General features: G+C 51.6%; 1 protein-coding gene across 3 annotated transcripts in view; it reads left to right on the forward strand.

Moving 5' to 3' along the window:
• Positions 1–1,142: 1,142 nt before the first annotated feature.
• Positions 1,143–15,013, forward strand: part of PBX1 (PBX homeobox 1) — a gene marked incomplete at both ends in the record, with an annotated part of 130,304 nt that continues 116,433 nt past the window's right edge. For all 3 annotated transcript variants that reach the window (XM_082002677.1, XM_082002676.1, XM_082002678.1), the window contains 2 exons: positions 1,143–1,333; positions 3,889–3,962. In XM_082002677.1, coding sequence (XP_081858803.1) covers positions 1,143–1,333; positions 3,889–3,962 — 265 coding nt within the window. The remainder of the gene's footprint in view (positions 1,334–3,888; positions 3,963–15,013) is intronic.

Raw genomic sequence — 15,013 nt, forward strand, 5'->3', positions numbered from 1 at the left:
CAGCTGTGAGGGGAGGTGGAAGGCGGGCCGGAGCCCGCGCTGGGGCTGAGGAGAGAAATGCACAGCGGCGCATGGCGGCCGGTGCAGCCGGCGGGGGCCCGGCGGGCCGCACCCGGGCAGGCCGAACCCGGGGACGGCCGTACCCGGACACCGCCGTCGCACCTCACTGCCCCTTCCCCCCTCACCGGCAGCCGAGGCTGCTTTAAGGCGCGGGCGGGGCGCGGCCCCCGGCCCACCTCTGAACCCGGAGATTGACGGGCGGCCGCGGAGGAGGCGGGGCGGCCCGCGGGGGCCGGCCTTCCCGCCGCCGCCGCCAATGGGGCCGGGGGGGCGGGGAGGCGCCGCTGCCCCTTCCTCCCCCCCGCCCGCCGGGCTCCGCCGTGCCAGTTTGAGGAGTCCGGAGCCGAACAAAAGCAGGCGGCGAGGGCCGGGAGCGGTGCGCGCAGGCCCGGCGGAGGGGTGGGGGGGGCCCCGCTGCCGGCCGCGGAGCGGTGCGGGCCGCCAGCCAGCCCCGAGCCCGGCCCGAGGGTGGGGGGAAAGTTTGGAGCCCTCCCCCGGAGCGTGGGGGGGCTCCGCCGCGCTCCGGCCCCAGCGCTGCCATCGCGGGCGGCCGCCCCGCTCCGCCCCGCCGCGGCCGTTGCTGCCGCCTCCGCCGCCTCCCCGGGCGCAGCCTCTGCCCCGCCGGCCCGGGCGCGGGGCTGCCCTGCTTTTGGAGTCGCCGCCGTTTCCCCTCCCTTCCCCGGAACCCCCCCCCCCCCTCCTCCTCCTCCTCCTCCTCCTCCTCCTCCTCCTTTCCTCCTCCCTCCCTCCTCCTCCTCCTCCTCCTCCAGCAGCCAAAGGGATTTTTTTTCCCCTTTCTTTTCTCTCTCCCTCTTTTTTTTTTTTTTTTGGCATTTTTTCCCTCCTCCTCCTCTTCCTCCCCGCCGCCGAGCCGGGCGCCAGCGTGAAGGATAAATAAAAAGCGAAGAGGAAGAGGCTGGGGAGGAGGAGGAGGAGAAGAAGGAGGAGGAGGAGGAGGGGGGGGAGGAAAGAAGAAGAAGAAAGCGAGCAAGAAAAGAAAGCGAGGAGCCAGGCGGCCAGCCCAGCCGCGCCGCTCCCGGCAGCCAGGGCAGGCGGCGGCGGAGCGGGGCCGGCGGCCGGCGATGGATGACCAGCCGCGGCTGATGCACACGCACGGCGGGGTGGGGATGCCGGGGCACCCGGGCCTGTCCCAGCACATGCCGGATGGCCCCGGCGGGGCGGAGGGGGAGGCGGGCAGGAAGCAGGACATCGGAGACATCTTACAGCAGATCATGACCATCACGGACCAGAGTTTGGACGAAGCGCAGGCCAGGTGAGAGCGGCGGAGGGGGCGGGGGTGCCGGGGAAGTTTCCCCCCCACGCCACGGCCCGGCCTTTGTTGTCCGGCGTGGGGAGCGCATCGCGCGGGGACGGGGGGTCCTGCTGCTGAGAAATTTGGTGGGAGGCGGGAAGAAAAGGGGACGGGTTAATTCCCCCCCCCCCTTCCCGCCCCCTCTTCCCAACTTCGTGGCGGTTTCTGGGGGTCGCAGCCCCCCCCCCCCCCAGCCCCCGCCTTCCCCAGCGGAGGTCCCAAACCGGGTCTCGGCCGGGCGGCCTGGCTTTTCCCAGCTCTTTTGGGGTTAATTCCGGAGAGAGATGACTGGGGGAGCAGGAAGGGCGTGCGGGGGGCTCTGCTTTGGGCTCCGCCAAAAGAGGCAGAAAGTGTTGCTCCATTTTTTAAATTTTTAGGGTCGTTAATAACCTTATTTAGGGCCCTGCAGTGGCTGTGTTTTTAAGGCCGTGGGTTTGCACTTGAGGGATGAACATAGACGCTTTCCTTTTTTTTTTTTTTTTTGAATTCTTAATTGCAGAGGTATTTAAAAAGGGGAAAAAAAACCCGCTGTAAAAGCCGGTAACCGAATTGCCTCCGGCTTCACGGAGTGCAAACGTAAAACACACCTTCAAAGGCGCTAGTAAAAGTTAAGGGAGGGGAAAAAAAATAATCCCAACATTGAAGGCACAGTTGAAGGAATAAAAACAAAACAAAAAAAAGTTGCCCTGAATTGCCTGGGGTACACCTGAAATTTCTTCAGGGCTGCAGAAATTGGGGGTGGGAAGGGAAGCTGGGAAGGTGTGGTGTCCTTCCCCCTCGCATTCATGCCCCGAGCTGGAGCAGATTGTTGGAATACATTGTTCCTGGAAAAAGCACCACGCAGCCCCAAAAACTGGCTTAGAAAGAACTTCCAGAAGGATAGAAGTACCCCCGAACCTCAGCTCACGTCCTCCCCACCTCCCCAGCTTGTATAAAGCTCCCACTTACCGAAAAGGCTTGCTGCTGGGGCGATCGTCTTAATTTTCTCATGTTCTTGCAGGGGCAGAGTAGCTGTTAGGAGGAGGAGGAAATAATGCACTTTCTCCCCGGCCAGAGCCGGGGCAGTGGGGGGATCTTCCTTCGGAAAGTTGCAGGAATTGTGTGTGTTCCTGCCTGGATAATTCAGCGTAGTTAATCAAATCAATAAAACCAAAGCAGAACAGAGCTAGGAGGAGGCTTTATGGGTTTGCCTTGCTGAACTATTTCAGCTGCTTCTTTACAGTACTTTTAAAATTATTATTATTTTTAATGCTGAGCTGCCAAATACACTGTATTTATCGGCGATGTTTGGCTTTGTATTTCCTCCATCCATCCTCCTATTGCATGGTTGTTTTGCTGCCTCTTTTCTTTTTCTTTTTGTTTTTTAATGAAGTTTTGGGCAGATGCAAAGTGCCAGTATTTGTAAGAGGGCCCCTACAGCATATGTACGTGATTTGTGTATACCCAAATGTCTGCACCCATCTGTGTGTGCTGATAAGGGGACGCTGTGGTTCTGCAAGGGTATATACCTTTGAGAGACTTCATCAGATATATAAATCTTTTTAACATGTTGTGGGTGGTGGGGTAAGTAGTGTGAATGTTTGCCAGATGTTCACATCGTCTTTCACGTGTAATTTTGGTTGGTAAACAGAAATCCTGTAACGGTGCCTGATAGCAACAGCCCTTTATACAACTAAAGCCTTGGCTAAATGATTGTATGGCTTAAGCAAAAAAATAAAATCACGCTGTTTCTTTGCCTCAGCGGGCACATGGTGGGTTTTAAAACCAGCCCCCCTCAAACTCTCTCCTCAAAGCCCACAGGAGAACGGTCGGCTCTGAAATAACAGCAGCCGCAAAGAAAGGCGTTGAATAGCATGCCCTCCCCTTCCCAGAAGCAGCCAGCTGTGTTTTTAAATGTGTTTACTGTCCCAATTGTAAAGAATTAAATTTTAACACCTGCGAATAAGCTGGATGTAAGTAGCACGGAGGCGGAGGAATGGGTTTCTCTTTCCATACGTGCGCGTCTGTCTCCGCGTTCCAAGTTGGGCACTGAAATTCCGCGAATTGACAGCTCTGAGCAGAGGATGTTTCCAGTGCTGGGGCAAGGGGGGGTTTATTTCCTCTCTGCCTTGCAGGACGAGCCTAATAAAGCACTTGGCTGGGTTTAATACCGGAGCTGGGGGACGGAGAGAGCCCAGTGCTCTCTCTGTGTTGAATAAGACGGTTGAACCGAGCTTGGCTCCCAAAAGCGGCTGGCTGCGGCTCGGTGCGTCGCCTGGCTCGCACCGGCGGTGGGAGCCGCGCGGTGGCAAAGGCAATTTTCAAGCCTTTCCTAAATTGGCGTAATTCCTCTCTTCTGCCTTGGGTAGGTGGCTCTTGGCAGCGCCGGCGCTCAAGTCCTAGCAGGGATGGCGTCGGGGCCGAGGGGGCTCAGACGTATCCCCGCCACCCCCGGCACGCAGCCGGCATGAATTTGGAAAGTTGTTCCCCGTGGTGACATCCTAACCTCACCCTCCCTTCTTTTCTTTTCTCTCCAGGAAACATGCTTTAAACTGCCACAGGATGAAGCCAGCCCTTTTTAATGTCTTGTGTGAAATCAAAGAAAAAACAGGTAGGAAATCAATGCTGTTGGTTCTGTACTATTTTTCTTTTTGGCCTTTGAGGGTTTTATTCCACCAAGTGTGTGGCCCCCCCCACCCCCAGCGGTATTTAAGTCGGGAGAAATAACTTGCCGGTATTTAATGCTTCTGGCAGTGGAGTTGCATGATGCGGTTTGTGTCTGGAAGGGAAAATATTATGGTTTAATTTCTATTGTATAGCCTCTTTTCATTTATTGCTTTTTCTGAGGAGAAGAAAAAAATCAAAACCCTTGCAATTTCTCTCTTGTCCTAGTTTCTTCTTTAAGACATGGCACTGCTTAGAAAAAAATAAAAATCTGAGTACAGAGCGGTGCGGGGGGGAACACAACAAAATGAAATTGCGCTGTTTTACTACTATTACTGTTCAGGTAAACATAAAGGTTTTCTACTTCTTCTTAAAGAAAGGGTTAAAATACTCTTGTGTGCCAGTCATCCAGGCTAGCTCATGTAAGAGCGAGTTGTCAGTTGCCTTTAGTGAAAGCAATATATTAGATTGTTAGTTACTTTAGGGGACTGTTGTTTTATGGCACGGGGTGTTCTCAGGCTTCTAAAGAAGCTAATGGCATGAGAGCGTCGGTTCTGCTGTTTCCCACTTTCCAGACCTCCTACCATGTACTAACACACTTATAACACATCCCAGGGGGGCATTTAAATTTTAAAAGCAACAATTAAAAAATAGCAGTCATCAATCAAGGGTGATCTTAAACAACAGATGCTCAGGGAAGGACATTTAACAACATGCACAGCTTATTTATTTATTTGTTGGAATCCTTCTTTTTATTTTTTTAATGATAAAAAATGGGGGGAATGATGGAAATCCGGTGGGGGGGGGGTTCTCTGCTGTTGGGTTTCTGAGCTGACCAGAGGTGATCAGTGGGGTTTTCTACGCTGATCCAGCTGCCTTGTTTTAGCACGCTGCAAGTACTTGACTTCTCCCCCCCTCCCCTTTTACAACAGGACTGTAACAGTCAATAATTCATATCTAAACCATATAAGCAAGGGCATGACATGAATGAAAGTGACAATAAATATGATTGCACACCCAGTTGATATACATTGATAGTTACACATAAAAGGGGAACAGCTTTTAGAAACCTGAATCTGGGTCTTGTTTTATTTTTTTCTTTCTCAAATAAATATAAATAAATATATATATATATATAAAAAAACCCACCCTCCTAGTGTGAGCAGCTGATTGAAAATACAATTACTTGACTCTTGCAATATATATAAAATGACTAAGGGGGCCCTTTGTTAAACGTTGTTTGTGCAGCACGTAGCCCAGACAAAGCACCTACCGATGGCATTCGGCTCTCTGAAGTCCTGACGGCTGCGTGGCCGGGTCTGACCTTCCCGAGGAGTCCTTCCTTACGGAGTTCACATAATATCAAGCAGTGGCTTCGATATGAGAACCTCTGTAGAGTTCATATGATGTAACACGAGGGAGTCTGCCTAGAGATAAATTTTATGGGTGGTTTTATATCCTTTCCCTGGGTGCCACCCCAAAAAAAACAGGAGCCACCAAGTTCCTTTCCCTCTTCCCTCTCCCTCCTTTTATGTTGCGTGAGCCAAAGAAAATGTTTGTCTGCCTTTCCTCCGCGTGTATTTGATGCTGCATCCGTTGCCCGCACAGGGGTACCTTTTTGGCAGGGTAACTGATTAATCCCAGCTCAGTTTTGCTGTCGGTGCGGTCGCAAAGTTAGGGGATGGGGAATCTGCTAGGACCGAACGTGGTGGGAAGCGCCGGTGACCTTGGGGATGCCATGGGGTCCCGGCGGGGACGATGGGGAGCTGTACATACCCACAACGACTGAGTGGGATAATTCCTGTCTGCTAGGGAAAATTGAGAGAGATGGTATAGGACAAAGTGTGCTGCTGGAAATAAAGGATATTCAAGCGTGAACTGGGGCTGCCTTATATTTTTTAAATTTTATTTGTTACTGTTGTGCCTGACTTACTTGGCTGTGGGGCTGCTGTATAGAGGTCTCCAAAGAGATTTAACCGAGATGGCTTTTGGAGCCTTGTTTATCTACCCTTGGATATGTTTATGGTGTATTATTTTACTTTGCAAATTCAAAGACCTCCTCCCCTCTCCCCCACCTGTGTCCCCAAAAGTCACACTTTGTAAGGAAGCAAATGGCCAAATGGTTGTGGGTTTTTTTTTTTTAATTATTGCTTTGTGGGCCCAATGCTAGGAGGAAGTTAGCCTTGTTTTTTCTGGGGCTGAGGATACTGCCTGCTTCTGTTTGCTTACTCCTTCCTTGTGGGCAGCGGCGTGAAAGTTGAGCCAACTTTCCTCTTCCCACTTTCCATTTTGCTTCCCAGATTTTTGCATGTGTCGCATTTGAAATCCTGGTGATTGTTTGTGGTCAGTGGTGGGTGTTTGAAAGTGCGTGTGTACATCTTCCCCCGGCGTTATGATGTGCAGAAATGTGTGTTCAGTTACCCCGCTGCCTGATTTAAGTGACTCCAGAGCCTTACGGAGACTTTACCACCATCTCTCGCAACATTATGGCTAATATTTCATAGCGTTAACATTGTCTTGAGCAAACCCGTAGTGTCCATAAAGTTCTTGGAAAAAGAGCTTGTCTGTATAGGCCGAACAGTTCCCTTTTTCACTTCGGCTCTTCAGTTATTTTAAAACATTTATAAACACTTTAAAAAATAATACTACTATTACTGAAAAAAAACCAAAACAACTCAGGGGCTTGTCTTTTGTCTGCAACCTGGAGATTGGTTTTTTTGGGGGTGATGTCTGTTTAAAGGTAACAAAAGTTGAGAGGTTTGATCTGATGGGAGCATGGGGAGGGGGAAAAACTGCAGCTTAAATGTACGTATATAAGTTGTCGGCATTCATTTGGTTTGTTTTCACTTGCTGTTGGTCGCTTTGTTGCGAGGGAACGGGCAGGACTGCCTTCAAATGGCTGGCTGGCTTTTTGGAATAATAATTGTGGAAATGGGAGGCATTGTTGTCCTAAATACAATTGATTCCTCTGTCAATAGGGATTGAAATCGGAAATTGCATTGCTGATTTATAAAAAGTTTGAAGGCAGGGATAGGGGCTCTGTCTTCATGGGCTTCCCCCCCCCAATGTTGTTTTCCCCTCTCTCTTGATATGTTTTTTTTTTTTTTAAGCTGTTCTCTGCATGAGCAGAATAGCTAAGCAGAAGAATCAGGCAAGACGTACACAGACGTGGGGTCCTTGGATGGCAAACTGGAAAATATCTGCTGTCAAAATGCAGCAGCATCTATTTCAGCTGTGAACCTTTCCCAACTCCCATCTCGTTCGGCGGGGACCGGCGGGGAGAGGCTGAGCGCAGGATATATGGCCATTTAATCTGATTCCTCCTCCTTAAGAGCTTTTCCCATCGTTTCACTTTCTCTGCTCTTTTGGGGGAGGTGAGGGCATTGGGCAAATTCTACTTCTTAAAAACCCTGACTTAGTATTTGAAATCCCCTGATTTTTATTTTCTTACCTCCCCCTGCTTCTGCGTTGAAGAAATTCAGGTTTAGAAAAAAGTACATACCACTGGGGGGGGGACACGGGAATTTACTAAGTGGAATATTTATAGACAGCACTGATTAAGCTGTTCAATTGTTGTTGAATAATGGTGTGGTTTTTTTTAATTTTAGAACATAATAGCTATATAAGGTGCCTCTTAGCTACCTTTCCCTGTGCATTATCTTCACCAAACTTAACTCAAATCAGATCTTTGCAGGAGGTAGGATTTTTTTCCCCTTCTTTTCTTCCTTAACACCCCTTTGTTCTCTCCAGCTCTGTGTTCAATTAACACCCCCATCGCAGAACTGTAGTCTTTTTTTTTTTTTAATGTCTGTTACTGTATTTCACTTCTGACACCTCTCTTATTATTCTTGCCTGCTATTTCTCTTTAATATAGCAATTACGGTATGGGGTTTCTTTCTTTTTTCCTCTTTCTGTTCCCCCACTCCCAACTAAAGCTCCACCATGAGCAGCACGGGAAGAAAAGGGGCAGCACTGGTGTTTTTGGGGTGCGGGGCAGAGCTGTAAGTGGGGTACTCTGGCAAGCCTACGGCCTCTCAGATCAGGTTTTTCATGGGGCAACTTGCTTTCCTTCCCCACCCCAGCCCTTTTTTGGGGTTTCAAACCCTACCCTCCCTCTTACTCTGCACTTCCACCGAGGTTTCCCAAAGCACAGGGGAGAGTTAAACACCTCGATTTGAATTTCAGTGCAATTCTTGCACCTCTGAGGCTTCATTCTGCTTCTGCAGAAGCTCGTAATGAAAGTGCTGGGGCTCCAGCCGTGGTGGATCAGGGTCCAGCCCTCGCCCGGCTGCTCTCCCTCCTGCCCTTCAAAGGGGAAGAAGCCTTTGCTTTGATTTGCCTCCCCCCCCGCCTCCAGCTGAAAGGCTTTGAAGGCAAAAGTGATGCTTCTCTCTCCCAGCCGGACAGGCTCCCTGTAGGGGCAGGGTCTGCCAGGTCCCTGCTGTGGCTGCCCTGGGGGGAAGCGAAACATTTTTGGGAGAGCAGGGCCTCCAGCCGGCCAGCACTGCCGAAGGAAGCCTCTCTGCGGCTCACGATTTAATTGCTTCCAGAAACCTGATGCCTTCAAGGGAAAGGAGCTGGAAGGGGCTGTAAGATGGGGAAGACTTGGGAGGGAAGACAGCGTTTGGGAGACCTTGGCTTGGTTGGAGGGCTGTGCTACCGCAAGAGGAGCGGCCACCTCTGGAGACTGGCTGGGAGGGAATGGAAACTGGTCACCTTGATGGGAAGGAGAGAACATGTCCCAGTGGCTGGAAGGAGCAGCATCTTTGTTTGGAGGGCAGGGTCTTTAGGGTTGAAGCTGTGTCACTGCAGCGAGCCCTTTCTCTGGGCTTTCTTCTTCCAGCGTGGTGTTGTTGGTTGGGAATCTGATGGGGATGGTTAGCTTTGGAGGAGCATGCTCACAGGGAGACTTCTCTTTTTCCTTTTTAATTTTGTATTTTCTTCTGCCCTGGTAGCATGTGGTTGGAGCTCTTTGAACGGAGCAGGCTTAATTAGTTTAATCAAAATTGGCCTCCTGCAATCCTCTAGGGGAGGAGGTGGGAAGCACGGGGCTGCCAGCGGGCTCTTCCTCCCACCTCCTCTGCCTCAATCCTCCTGGCCAAGTAGAGAAGCCAGGCCTGGCTCTGGCATGGCATTACCGCTCCTGAGGGATGCCCCACAATTTGGGGAGTTCAGGAGCAACCCTGTTTGGTTTTGTTTTAAGCTTTTTTTTTTTTTTTTTGTGGCTGCCTGATGTCGAGTAAACTTTGCTGTGATTGCAGCAGACTGGGAGGATGCTCTTGGAGGGTCTGCTGGGTCCCATTGTTCCCTGCCCCATCTTTTGGTCCTGGGGGGTGGATGAGCTCCTTCCCTTGATCCCATGCTCCCAAGTCTCCCAGCCTTTGCTTTCACCAGCTTCCCTGGGTTGCAGGTTTTGGGTAGTGGTGGCCGTTGGGTGCCAGTGTCTGGGGAAGGAGGGTGCTGGGAAGGTGCTGTGCTGGCAGCCCACGCTTCGGATGCTGCCTGCTGACAGCACTGGGCAAGGAGTCTTCATGCCCAGTTAATGCAGGCTGTAAAAATGTCTATATTAACCTGTTGTGTGCGTAACTAACCACTAACCAGAGCATCCCTTTACATGAACGTTTCGCGTCTTCCCCGCTGCCATGGGTGTCTCTCCAGTCCGTCTCCCCTCGCCTCTGCGCGGTCTTGGCAGCAGTGAAAGTGTTGTGAGTGAGTCCAGGAAAAGACTTGTTACCGGGCTCCATAGCTCCAAACGAGAAACTCAGAAGCTCTTTCAGGCCTAAATTTCTCCAGGGAAAAATGGTTCAAGTTCCCTTATTTGAGACCTGCAAAGGGATTTCCCCCTCGGAGCGCCGACTGTCTGTGAGCAGAGCTTTTCTAAATGATTTCAAATGTTAGATTTATTCCTGTTAGCAGGCTTGCGCGCTGCGTGCCGGCCCTGGGTGTGAGGGCAGCAGCTGTAAACAAAATGCAGAGAAACTCTGAGACAATTTCATCATGGCTTGTTTTTTTTTTCCCCCCCCGACACACGGAAATTACTGCATGCAGCAATTCTTTAGGGGAGTAGGGTGGTGGTTTAAATGTAAATGGTTTCACTGGCAGTGAGATACACTAGGCTATGCTGCTGTTGTTGTCTCTGCTGAAGCAGAGCTGGGGATTTTGGTGGGGAGAAGGGAGGAATACGGGATTCTTCCTCTGCCTTTGGTTCAGCACCTCATTTCCCAGTTACTCCTTCAATCCGGGAGCTGCTGCCGTCTCTGCTAATGAAGCTCTGCAAAGGGTTCCGTGATCTCGTGGAAATGTGCTGTTAAGCGTTTACTGTTATTTTTTTCCTTCCTGCACCTGGAGTTGGGGTGCTTTGGGAGGCAGGAGAGCCTGTGCTATTTGCTCTGTGCACTAGGGGGGTGGTTTGCCGCGTTTGCAGCTGGTGCAAAATACCAGGTTGGGAACAAGGGGTGAGTTTGTCTGGAGACGTGGTATTTTCTTCTTCTCACCTTCTTTCATTCCCCCCCCCCACCGCTTTCCCTTGCATTCCTAGGGTACTGTTCCTATACAGTTTCATCCTCCTGGTGACACGTGCTTCACTTTCTTTTGGGGATTGCTGTGGGGGAGGCAGCCTATGTAGATGTGGCTCCGCAGACCCCAGAGCAGGATGTTCCTGCCAGGCTCCACGCTTCTGGGCTGAATCTTTGGGCTTTTGGGTGCTGGGCAGGGAGAAGTGATGCTCCCTTGCGCTGCAAGGATGTGCTCGCTCCAACGCCGAGCACAGGGGGACGTGGTGCTGGGTTGGGGTTTGGAAGGAGGTAATGTGATTTACAGCAATGGATCTGGTTAATAATCTCCAGCAGCTTCTGTATACTCAGGGGCTGCTTGTATTCCCAGCCAGGTGTTTGCCGACCGGATCAATATGTCCCTATTTGCATGGGGCTGTCCATAATCTAATAAACCAGCCTCAATCTGTGTCCTTTGCTTTCCCCAAACATCCACCCAGAGATGATCCCGGTGTGGTCGGACTGGCAAGTGTTCCTCGTGGTGGGAGAAGCTGTTTGTGAACAGTGCCTGACCCCTGGGCTGCCAGCCTGGGGTCGCACGTGGCACCCCAACGCTGCCAGCGGGTACTGAGTGCCACGCAGTACCCTCCACCAGAGCTCGGGCTGTGCGAGCACCCCTGCTTTTTGGGTGCTCTGGACATTTGTAGGTGCCACATGGTGCTTTTGCAGACCGTCACCTCCCTGGCGTGTTCCAGAGATGTCAAGATCGGGGGGTTTCTGGTGAGATGCCCCCTCTCGCCACGTTGCCTTTGGGGAGCATCTGCTGGGAACCGTGTCTGAAACCAAAAATGATAGTTTTACGGGCTGGGTGGTCGGTGGCTTTTGCTGAAAACTGTCTCGGAGGTGTTGCGTCCCCCGGCGACTTAAATAATACAAGGTGGCGGGCGGTATAAGGATAAATTACAGAAAGCCGTGGCCTGAGGAGGCTGTGGGCTGAATACATTAAAGCGTGGTGTTGTCAGGCTGGCGGCGGGGCTGGGGAGGGACTCGCTGATGCTTTCTCCCAGGGCTGGGGCATCGGTTGGGCTGGAATTATTGCTTTGCAACTGTGTCAATTAAAAAAAAACATAAAAATTAAATCTCTTGGCCTTGTGTTTGTGAGCCCTGCCCCTATATATATATATATTTTTTTTTTTAAAGCTGGAACAGAAAACTGCCTTTACCTGCTCCTTTTCCTGGTGGTGAAGGCGAGGCGGCAGGAGAACCGGCAGCCTGATGGAGGGGACAGCTGCCGGGGGAAGCCGCCGTGCCGGGCTGCCGTGCCTGCCGAGGAGCGGTGTGCTGTCGCTGCTTCTCGATGCTTTGGGGAGGTCGCCAGTGTGGATAATAGAAATCCCCTCTGACACCTTCAGCAAGCAGCACATCGTCACCGTCCTCTCCCTACTCAGGCTTTTATTTATAGGAGAAGCATTACCCAAAATAGCTTTTTTGCTTGGCCTAAGCTGATGGGCTGTTTCCCACACCCTTTTTTTTGTAAATATACTGATAAATTGAAAACCTCAGAACAGCCAGTGCTGTGAGGAGCCACACTAACCTAAAATGATAACTTTGCCATTTTATTTCAGCCTTGGTGAAAAATGAGCAGAGCTGCCTTTGCAAGTGGGATCAGCCTGTCTAAATGCTGGTGGCTGGATTTTTGTTCCTCGCCTGAGTGCAAGCCCAGAAACTCAGTTCATCATTTCCATGTTCCATTTTTGGCTTCACAGGCAGCGTTTTGTAATGTCACATTTGGCCCAGCCTGGCTGGTCTGCCCGTCCTTGTTATCAGAAGAGGAAAATCAAGTTTCTCTCCTGATTGGATAACGTTTTCAAATTCCAGAGTGATGTTGATTAGCAAAATTAGCGGTGGCAGGTTAACCGGCAAAAATACCCTTCCAGTTGCGAAGTGTTCGTTGCTGGTTGCAGCTCCTTTCCCAACTCCAGCAGTCCTGATCCCAGACACTTCTCTGCAGCGTGGGGATTTTTCCTCTCTTAATGCAGTGTGACTGTTTCCTTTTGACATTTGATATTTACAAGGCTGGAGCCAAAACGAAAGCGAATCTGCCCATAACTCTCTGAAATGTGCCTTTCTAATTTCAACACTAATGTTTCAAAACCCAAGCTGCTGGTGGGTGTAAGTTTGCTTGTTTACACACAGACTTCTTTATTTTTTTTTTTCCCTGGGCAGTGGTTCTCTGGCAAAACATTAAGGATGATACAATACCTGGAGCCTCTGGATGGATCAGTCTCCAGCTTTAAGCTTTGAATTTGGCTTTTGACTCTAAGTCATTAATGTTAAAAGGCTGCCAGTGTTTTAACTTAGTCTTTTTTGTTTGGGAGGAGGATGCTTATATGCAAAATTATTATTGCAATCATATTATTGCAATCATCATATTATTGCAATAAAATCTGATTATTGCAAATCTCTAGGCAAAAGACATAGTTCACAGTCTAAAAGAAATGAGTTAGAAAGAGTTGCAGCGTCAATCTTGACTTCATAGCACAGGACACAGCCTCCCTGGTACGTGTTGTGTGAAGCTTGTGCTTTCCAGAAGGGCGCTTGGTCTCGTGTAGGAAAGTTGCAGGCAGTAGGACATGTTCCACCACCGTGGTGGAGATGGTGTTCTGAAGGGTTTATGACCCTTGCTTTGCAAGCAGCCACCTATTTATTTCTGATCTGAATTTGTCAAGCTTCTGGCTGCTGCGTTGTGCTGTGCATGTGCCTGGTGAGAGCGAGGAGCCTGCCGCAGCCCTGCTCCCGGTGCAGTTGCATGTCTGGGGGGAGCAGGTGGCAGGAATGGTGTTTTCGGCGAATGTATTATTCTCCTGGAAAATCCTGGCTGTTAGGTCTGGTCAGCAGATGTGAAGCCTCAATGGATATCGGTGGTGGGAAGGGGAGTTGCAATATACTTCACTAATGGAGAAAAAACCGGAGGAGCAATTCCCTGATTTACGCTTTCGGCAATGTGAAATGAAGCCGTCTGAAGCGCTTTGCTCAGCAAGCTCTTAACAGACCTCTTCTGCCTCCCTACTTCATGCAGAATTTTCCAAAGAGGCTGTTTCTCAGCTCTGTCGCTGGGTGGGCAGAGGTGGCTGGGGGGGCATGGACCCCCTTAAATGCACCCGGAGGCATGAAGGATCGCATGTGGGAGCAGGGAGCGAGCAGCACCTGCGGTATCTTGCTCTGAAGCCCCAGTGTAATTCTGTCCCCAAGTGGCTGAAAAGGTCATTTAGCGCAATAACAAACGCTTAATTTATTTTTTCTTTTGCACTCCCTCAAAGAGCAGAGGAAGGATGCTAATTTGACTATGGGAGCTTCTGGAGAGGGCGTCCCGAGAGGATTATCTGTGGGAGCGCCTGGGCCTGCGCTGCTCCTCTCCCGAAGGTCCCTGGCTGCTATTTGCACATCCCGACGTCTGACCGTGGCTGGCATTTCCCCCGCTGGGTGGAATTTACTTTCCGCCCGGTGAGGGCATTGGGTAACATTTGCGCACCTGGGCCGCTTAAGCTCTGGAGGGGCTGGGGGGATGCGGCGGAGAAGGTCAGGGGTCTCCGCTTTCCTTATGGGCAGGAGGGAGCGGGGAGAGCGGCTGATGGGCACTGCGTCCTCTACCTAGGCAGCGAGCAGGAGGGGGAAAACAGTGTTGTGTAGCGTGACGGTACCTCCGCAGCCATCGGGACCCTGCTCTGACGTTGGGTGGATGCGGGGTTGGCCCTGGCCGGGGAGCGCCGAGACCCTGCTCGTTTGCTTCTTGTGGTAGATGGGTCTTGGGCAGCCAGGTCTGGGCAGCGGGTGCCTGGTTGGGTTTTCCTGTGGCAAAGGCTGTTGTATTTCCATTCGGGTGGGTGTGCAGTGCCTGCCCGGGCGGCGGGCGGCCTGGGGCCGGCTTTCTCCTGAGGAATGACTCTTCTGCACTCGGGTCTAGAAAGCCGTGGGGTCCCGACCTGTGGGCTCTTGGGGGTAGGACGATGCGTGCAGCAGTACGATGGCGTGGCTGCAGGCTTAGGGAGACCATCCCAAGGGCAAATGGGGATTGTTTACCATGAAAAACCCACAAGCAATATGGAAGGAGAGAAGACACAGCAAGGAGTGGTGGTAGGGGAAGTCCCCGGTCTTTCCGTGCTCCTGAGGCGGGTGGCAAAGTCCATGTGGGTGGGAGGACAGATTTTTATTTCCCTTTTTCTGCCGTGTTTGGCTAGGCTTTGGAAACGTCCTTTGGCTAAGGCAGTGTGCCAGGTTGGCTGGGCGCTCAACGGGGCTAACGGCCAGAGGCCAGGGCAGCGGGCAAGTGCCGGGAGGGCTGTGGTGGCACGGGGCTGCTGGGGAGCCGTGGGCACTGCTGGTGGAGCGCGTTGGTCCTGCGTGCCGAGGCACGCTGCTGCGGGCAAGGGCGGCAGACGGACCCGCTTTGTTGTACGCAGGCTGCAGTTGAGAAAGGAGCTGTGCTATTAGGAGAGGTCCCTGTGGC

This window comes from Phaethon aethereus (assembly GCF_964289735.1).
Source record: "Phaethon aethereus genome assembly, chromosome: 8".
In the NCBI taxonomy this organism is placed as follows: domain Eukaryota; kingdom Metazoa; phylum Chordata; class Aves; order Phaethontiformes; family Phaethontidae; genus Phaethon; species Phaethon aethereus.